General features: G+C 43.6%; 1 protein-coding gene across 2 annotated transcripts; it reads left to right on the top strand.

Annotated features, from left to right (window-relative positions):
* Positions 1–3,662: 3,662 nt before the first annotated feature.
* On the top strand, positions 3,663–8,497 carry LOC102069093 (putative 2-ketogluconate reductase). 2 transcript variants are annotated; one of them, XM_014275791.3, is made up of 7 exons: positions 3,663–3,811; positions 4,239–4,299; positions 4,793–5,177; positions 5,912–6,083; positions 7,089–7,267; positions 7,763–7,859; positions 8,205–8,497. In XM_014275791.3, the coding sequence occupies exons 3-7, from the start codon at positions 4,796–4,798 to the stop codon at positions 8,356–8,358; spliced, it is 984 nt and encodes a 327-aa protein (XP_014131266.1). In that variant the 5' UTR covers positions 3,663–3,811; positions 4,239–4,299; positions 4,793–4,795; the 3' UTR covers positions 8,359–8,497. The 2 variants fall into 2 exon arrangements, with proteins under 2 accessions (XP_014131266.1, XP_026646044.1); XM_026790243.2 differs by lacking the exon at positions 3,663–3,811 and having other exon boundaries at positions 3,818–4,299.
* Positions 8,498–8,516: the final 19 nt, after the last annotated feature.

The following is an 8,516-nucleotide window of genomic DNA, read 5'->3' as shown; positions in this document are numbered from 1 at the left end:
TGCTATCGTGTCAGTTGTGTTTTTATAGTTTCTCTTGTCTAATACAGGTCCAAAAGGCAAATAAACACCCTGAGTGGCTTATGCCTTTTGTTATGTAGGATGACTTTATGAATAGTATTATTTATCCTTAAAATTTATAGCAAAGTTGCCATTAAGTGCAGCCGGGATTTTGCCTGGAGCCTTAAGCATCTTTACAGAGCCTTTGTCTTGCAGGTATGCTGGCCAAAATACACTTTGTCCCATCACTTTTGCAGCTCCAGGAAACAAGACATTGCAGCTTTTCAGGCACAGCAAATTGGCTGTCAAGAATTTCAAGACTGCCCCAGGGGCCTCCCTGCTCTTTGAGATACAGGTGCCCAGTACACATTTTATTGTTACATGTATAACCTTGAAAAAGTAAGTTAAATTTATTCAAAAATAAGAGGCTAAGCAATAAATTACAGAGCTGAAAAACAAGGTTACTGCACAATAAAAAAGAGGAAAAAAAATGCCTTTTCTTAGATCAATATCCCAAAACTGCAGAAAACACACAAGGCTTTCGCACATGCAAACTTTTCTCAAGTGAAGAAGCAAACAAAATCAGATACAGTACTTCACACCTACTTAAACAATTGTACATGCTTGGTATTTACTTGGAGTTTTACTCCTACATCTGCAGATGTAGGAGTGAAAAGAACCTGTGCTGATTAGTTTCAGAAGTGCTCCCTGCCAGGGGGTGCTTTAGAAGGGAAGACACATCTTCCTGCCAGTCACGGGAGTGATGAGTTTATTTACACACAATACCTTCAATCTCATGGTTACTGCAAGTCGATCCAAAAATGCTGTGGCCACATGAGGGGAAAGATGATCCATTATAGTTCACTCCTTTGATTCAGGTTTTTTTAAATATTTTGATGTGCAAAAAGTACATGATCTGGAATAAAGTGCTGATACAGTGGTCTATTGGGAAAGCTGGCCTTACCTACAGCAACTAGACAGGCTGATACCAAATAACACTTTATGATAGTTTATAGTCACTCAAAACAAATGCATCACTTGGTTTGGCCTTGCCTGAAGAATTCCTGCCTCAGCTTTTTTTGCCTGCAAAAAAATACTGCCTTATAAAACTTAATGTAGACGTAGGAAATGTATGTCTTTTTCCAGCTTCATACTTAAGCTATTCTGTACAACCCACCTGAGAGATGTATGCATTGCATTGTACAAAAGTCTTTTATGGTAATGCAACACTTCAAAGCCTAATGCTAAGAAACGACTATTATGCAAGCACCTTGTTAACACTGCAGGCTTCAGCTCACCCTGAGGATTACATGGACACCAACAGCGATATTTAATGATGGGGATGAAGTCCACAGACTCTGCAATACTTCTCTCTGCATACCCACAGACCTCACTCATTTCAATTCTCTGTGCAGTGCTGGTATATCAGATCCCTTTTTGTAAGAGAAAACTGGCACACAGCAATGATGTACACACAGTGAAATTCTGCTTAACACACTGCATGGAGGTCTGTAAGGTAGTCTACAAACTAAATATACTTAGAACATGATAGTGCACTGCTGCAATTGACAACTTTTTTCTCATAGGATGCTAAACAGATATAATTTCTGTAGAGCTGTATCAGCTCCTGACCTATAGCTTGAAAACTGGATGTTCAAGTTGCACAAAACAGCTTTGAGAACATCCAATTCTCTCCACATCTAACCACATAACACACTCATTTTCTTGACATTTGATACGTATGACCTGGATTTTTGCTTGGAGTAACATTCCTTTGTGTGTTATTGGCTCCTCTGACTAATTTCTCCTTCATTTTGTTCATTCAAATTTGTGGATTTGATGTACAAAGTAAACACTACTGTGTTGCCCTCCCAAAGGTTTTTCTTTACCTTCAAGACTAAAATGTGGTAGGCCTTCTTCCTCAGACTTGTGTCTTTGAGAGGGACTTTACAAGGGTCCTTTGATCTCAGGTGAGCAGTAAGTTGAAAGCTTACTCATTACAATCTTACCACTAAAGCAGTTTGGAAACTTTTGATGTGAAAGAAGTAATGTGTAATCGTTTTATGTGTTTTTTTAAAGGAAGAAAATGCCAGCAAACTTAACTAAGAATACAGTTAATGTTCTATAACTCCTTATTACTAGTTAAGTAATTTTTGCTTCAAAGTTTAACTGTTTGAACTTGAAATTAATGTAAGCAACTGATACTCAAAACTCGTCACCAGGATAACAAGAACAATTTATGGTTTTGTGTAATCGATATTGTTATTATAGTTTATTTTTTTTATTAGAAATTTTATAGAGGATTGGTGTTAAACTTGACCGTCTTCATGTTCAGCATATCAAAGTGTATTTGACAGAATTCAAGACACCAGCAATTTGTAATCCATTCTTTTGAAAAGCACTACAGTAGTCACGAGAGACACAGCAGCCCCTATGGCTGGTTATTCTGTAGTGTGAAAGGAGAAAGATCCCTGGATGCCCATAGCACTGGTGTGTCCTGGCTCCTGAGGTGCTGTGACCCCAGAAACCAGGCGTCCTCCCCGGTGATTACAACCACCTGCACAGCCAGGGGAATCACTTCAGCACAGCCTCTGTGACCTGAGAACTGAAGCTGTACTTCCCAGTGCCCATCACTGGATATGGAGATCGAGGGAGGTGGTTCTTCCCCTCTATTCTGCTCTTGTGGGATCCCATCTGGAATGTTGCATCTAGCCCTGGGGTCCTCAGCACAAAAAATATGTGAACCTATTGAAGTGGGTCCAGGGAAGGCCACTAAGTTATCACAGGGTTGGAGAGCCTCTACTATGAGGACAAAATGGGAGGGTTGGCGTTGTTCAGCCTGGAGAAGAGAAGGCTCAGAGGAGACCCTATAACAACCTTGCAGTAGCTAAAGGGGGACTGCAAGAGAGCTGGAGAGGGACTCTTCACAAGCAGTGATAGAACAAGGGGAATGGCCTTCAATTGAAGGAGCGTAGGTTTAGGTTAGGTAGTAGAATAGAGAAGATTAGGAAGAAATTGTCCTCTTTGAGGATAATGAGGCAACAGAACAGGTTGAGCAGAGAAGTTGTAGATGCCCCATCCCTACCAATGTTCAAGACCAGGCTGGATGGGGCTCTGAGCAACATGGTCTAGGTGAAAGGTGTCCCTGCCTGTGGCAGGGGGTTTGGAAATAGATGGGCTTTAAGGTCCATTCCAACCCAAAACCATTCTGTGATTCTATGACACAGACCAAGTAACCTTGTCAGAAAAATTCTCACATATTCTCAGCTGAAGTTGGCACAGGACTATCTGTAGCTGAGCTATCATCTCAGGTGTCCAAGCACCTGAGCGTGCCCCAGCTGCTTAGCTCTCAAAGAGAGATTTTTAGGGTACTCTTAGAATCATATAGGTTGGAAAAGACCTTCATTTGTACAGTGAGAGCTGTCACTGGTGTAGGTTGGTCAGAGACAACTCTTCATCTTATGCAGACTCATATGCACAGCATGTAATGATCAGCAGAAAGGCCAGACCACGTCCGATTTTCAAAGACAGTATGGAAGACACAGCGCGCAGGACATTAACGCAAAATCCCGACTGTATTGAAATCACGAACAGCACAGAAACACTCCTACAAAAACACACAATCACTCGTGAGCTCGCCTTGCTCTCTCTCCGAGGGATCGGGGTGCCCGTGCCGTGCCCTGGCGCCGCCTCTCCTCCCCGCTGGCCGCGCAGGCTGCCCCGGGCGGGGTGCGGGCGGCCGGGCCGTGCCCGCCTCGGCGGCCGCTCCCGCTCCGCCCCGCGGCGCGCAGGGAGCGGCGGGCACGGCCGGAGGGTGAGTGCGAGCGGCACGGCGGGACCGCGCCGGGCCCCCCTGTGCCAGGCGGGGACAGGGCCCGGGCCCCGCGGGCGGCTCCGGGGGCAGCACCGGGCGCAGGGGCTCCCGCGGTCCTGCGAGATCCCGCCCGGGCTGGCAGCGGGAGGGATCTCGCCCGCTCCCAGCCGCCCTTCAGGGCTGGACAGAGCCCGCGGCCGCCCTCCAGCTCCCTCCTATCTTAAGTCCTGCCGGGACAGGGGAAAGCGCTCCGCCCGCCCTGGGCAGGGAGAACTTGCCGGGACACCGCGCTCCGGGCCGGGTGGCCGGGGCACAGAAGGGGGAGCTGGCCCGGCGGTGCCGGGGCGGGAGCACTGCCTCTCGCAATGAGGTGCGGCGTGAGGGCGTCTCGGCTTTAACCTGAGATCACAGCCTTGGCTCTTTGCAGAGTCAGCAGAGTGAAGAGTGAAGAGTTGGCAAAGCACTGAAGGAGGCTGAAGAAAGAAAGGGTAAATTTACATTCATGGGTAACTCCAAAGTTCATAACTGACAATTTATAGCTCTGTTACATTAAATGAGATTTTTACTGAGATAATCTCATCAATGATAATTGCTTAGTATAATTGCAGAAGTGGCAGAATTTGCAGACTAAAAGATACCTTTCCACTCACACGGCCGCATTCTTAAATAATAGACTTTGGCTTTAGATATTGAACATTGAACAGGAGTAACAACTGGTTATTCATTTGTTTAAGTGTTAGCATACTTGGTATGCCAGAAATGTTTTCTTGTTAATAAGATTATATAGAAATTGAACATCCTTCTGAATAACACAGGGAGAAACCAAAAGACTTCTGCATGTGTGAGTGGTTATCTTTAGCCAAATCCTTCATCAAGTGGGAAAACAGCACATAATTGAGCCAATCAATTTCTGGTTTTTAGAAAAAAAGGTAAAATGGATCTCTTCAGATAATGCCCTTTTGATTCTCTTTGCTTTTGTAGGGCATGGAGAGTCAGGAACTGCCTTATGTGCTAGTTGACTGTATAGGAGGGAGACTTGGAGTATATGAAGACCATCTTGGATTTCTGAAGAAACGTTTTCATCTCATCACCATGAAAGAATATCTTGAAAACAAGACGTTTCTCAGCAAAAAGATCAGAGCTATCTATGTGTGGTATCACAAACCAGCTATTAATGAAGAGCTGCTCCAGAGCTTGAATAACTTGAAAGTAGTTGCAAGTGCTGGAGTGGGAATAGATCACTTGGATCTGAAACTCCTCTCCAGCTATGGTGTGAAGGTGTCCAATACTCCATTTGTTGTTTCCACTGACACTGCAGACATGGGGATGGCTTTGATGCTGGCATCTTCCAGGAGACTTGTGGAAGGTAATAACTTAAATGATCTTAGTTTTTTCATAGAAAAGATGACTTCAAAACATGAAGGAAATGTGTGCTGATGCAAAAGTAAGCTTAACACTAGAAACATGGGAAATAGGGGCAAAGGAAGAAGTTAAGACAAATCTGTCTTGTTGACAATAATTGGCATCCTATTTCCAAACTGGCATATTGGCAAGGTAGAGTTGTTCCTTCTTTGGACAGTTCTAAATTCAGGCCTCTTCTCCTTCAGCTCACAGCCACTTATTCATTGTACTTGTTCATTGCAGTCTTGCTTTTCAGGTTGCAATAAAAGGGGATTAAAAGAATGTATTCTCAAGGAGGTTTGTAGCCTGTCTTTGCCAAGCTGCCATGTATCTGAGTCATTATGAACAAGAAATCTGCCCACCATGCTCTGTGTTTCTTTTCCCTGCCAACCCTGGTATATCTGCAAGGAGGCTGGGAATCAGAAGCCCTTACTGCTGCTTTGGCCTTACCTTCCTTGCTTCCTTTCTTGCCAAAGAGAGGCTGGGTATGTTTCTCTCCTGAGCAAGAAATCAGTGTCAGCAGTCCTGAGTACAGTGCAGCATTACTCACTTATTGTCCAGAAACAATACATTACATGACCATACATTACTGCTTCTGTGCTTCTGCCTAGTCCTATGATAAAAAAGTGTGTGGGGGGGGAAGTAACCAGATGCTGGAACATCCTTTAGATTACAAAATTCTTCTTTTGCTCTTCCAAGGCCATGAGATGGCAGTCTCCCCTGACACAGAGTATTTCCCCGTTGACTGGCTGGGGGCTGAGGTTTCTGGAGCAACCCTGGGAATCGTGGGAATGGGCAAAATTGGTTACAAAGTGGCTGAAAGAGCCAAAGCCTTTGAAATGAAGATTTTGTACCACAACAGAAATCAGAGGTAAAGCTTGTTGCAGTTCTAAGGCAACTCTATTTTGTCACTCCTTTTATGTGTTATTTGTACTTTTCGCTGTGCTTTCACTTTTTACAGTGCTCTTTATTTTAAGTGGAAAAATACATACACATATTCCAAGATGGTCGTTAATTTCCCAAATTTTACAGAAAGAAAGTCAGGAAGGAATGTGGGAGATATAATTCACTATTCTCCCTGTTAGCTGGGGCTCCTGACTTCTTGCTGCCATGGTGGTGACATTGCAATGGACTGGAAAGGAGAAAACTGGGAGGACTGAACTCCTGTGATTTAGGTGAGGCAGGGATTCAGGCAGAGACATCTCACCCTTCCAAAGCCACGTGACAATATAGGGCCAGACTTGCCAGTCTGTTTGCTGTCTTCTAGATGAGGTGTATGTGCCCTGTGCCCTTGTGCTCCCATCAGGCCCATTCCATTCTTTTCTTTTGTGGGAATTTGATGAGAGCCAGCCAACCTCATCCTGATACAGATCGAGTGTGCCAGCAGGTTCTGCAGTGTGTGGTTTCAGCGAATCAGCACTGATGCACAGCACAATCAGGCTGTTGCTGATGTAGATTTGGAAAGATTTAATCCCTGCCCTGTCTTGTCTGTTTCCTCAGTAATTTTCACATTACTTACTTAAATTATTTGATATTCACAAGACATCAGTCTCGCTTTTGGGTAGGAAAAGAATCCCTAGCACAAAAATCGTGACAAAGATGCATTTGGTTTATCATTTATTCAGTGCATTTATGTGATACCCATTTCTTACTTTCTATCCCCACCATACTGCACATTTGTGTACAGTTCACTTGGTATTGTGGGAAATAGCTTGATCTTTTTTTTACTGAGTTTCAGACAAGCAGCTAACTGCTTTGAACTACACAGCAAAGATAAAGATACCTTTAAAGATAAACAAACATTTTCTCTGCTGGTGATTTGACATTTCCCTTGTTTCTTGCTACTGAAGTTTAATTTTGGGATTTTTTCCTTCAGAAAAAAGGAAGAAGAAAGTGCTGTTGGAGCTATTTACTGCAAGAAGATAGATGATTTGCTCCAGCAGTCAGATTTTGTATTATTGGCTGCAACCCTAACTCCACAGACACACAAACTGATTGGGAAGAGGGAGCTGGAGCTGATGAAACCCACTGCTACTCTTATTAATATCAGCAGAGGTAAGGTGCAGAATAAACAAAACTGCATTAAAGTTTGGTGGCATGACAAGTCCTGGGAAAACCTCCAATTATAGAGGCTGTCCCTCTGAAATTTTCTGTAAATTTTCTGATTATTAGTTTGTTTAGACACCCATGGTCATATCTCAGCAAAATATTTCAGTGTTCCCATAATAATGAGAAAGTAGACCTCTGAAATTTTAGTGACCTTGGAGTGTTAGAAGCCCATGTGTCTCTATATATCTCCTACTTAATCTTTTTATTTATTTAATGCAATGTTGCTGCTCACACACATTAGGGTGGCACAGCCCACCCTGACACCTGGCACTCGGTTTCATTCTGCTAATTCCCTGATGCACATACCCAGGCTTCCCACTCCCACTCCACTGCTGCTTCTGCACTGTGACCATGGCCTGCCCTGCTGTTTGCCTCACCACTTCACCCAAAAGAATACTGAGAGGACATGAAAATAAACATATCCTTCTTACTGTACCCCAGGTCTGATAGTGGATCAGGATGCTTTGGTGGAAGCCCTTCAAAACAAAGTTATTAAGGCAGCTGCTCTGGATGTGACATATCCTGAACCTTTGCCAAGGTAGGACATGTATTTATGTTAAAAATAAAGGGTGTATGTGTGATGTTCAAACTGAGTAAAATTTTGTTAATAGGAGTATATGAGGTATGTGCACTGGTCCTGCTGAAACTTTGTCCCTAATCCTGTTTCAGCCAAATAAAATTCACACTTACTTATTTGGAGGATTTGTTGCATAAAACCCCACCAAGCTAGGCAGCCCTTTGAACTCCTCTGAATATACGTGGGTCATACAATTAGGTTTTGTTTTATTTTTAATTATTATTTTCCCTGGCGGCCTGCAATACTGATGAAATACTGATGACTGTGCTGTGAGTGACTAGTTCAGCATTTCTTTTCCTCTCGCAGGGATCACCCCTTGTTAAAGCTGAAGAATGTTATAATAACTCCTCACATCGGAAGTGCCACCAAGAAGACGCGCTGGGTTATGATGGAGGAAATGGCAGAGAGCATAGAGGCAGGCCTGGCGGGTCTTCCTATCCCTCGTGAGGTGCTGCCCTGAGCAGCTTGCATTTAGGATTAATGCCATCAGTGCAGAAGCAACAATTTGATCACTTTTCATGTAATTACTTCGTGTAATTTCGTGCTATTCAGATAAAATATATAAATCACGGGTTCAATTTATTTAATATTCAGCAGCAGTTCTGTGTGGAAAACTGC

Source organism: Zonotrichia albicollis, chromosome 1 (assembly GCF_047830755.1).
Source record: "Zonotrichia albicollis isolate bZonAlb1 chromosome 1, bZonAlb1.hap1, whole genome shotgun sequence".
NCBI classification, from domain to species: Eukaryota; Metazoa; Chordata; class Aves; order Passeriformes; family Passerellidae; genus Zonotrichia; species Zonotrichia albicollis.
The sequence above is the reverse complement of the archived record's forward strand: the minus strand, read 5'-3'. Positions and strand labels throughout refer to the sequence as shown.

Bases quoted from the DNA above. Each gene is read 5' to 3' on its own strand.
- LOC102069093 (XM_014275791.3), top strand. From the start codon at position 4,796: ATGGAGAGTCAGGAACTGCCTTATGTGCTAGTTGACTGTATAGGAGGG. The intron at 5,178-5,911 runs GTAATAACTTAA...TGCTCTTCCAAG, and splicing joins TTCCAGGAGACTTGTGGAAG to GCCATGAGATGGCAGTCTCC. The intron at 7,268-7,762 runs GTAAGGTGCAGA...ACTGTACCCCAG, and splicing joins TCTTATTAATATCAGCAGAG to GTCTGATAGTGGATCAGGAT.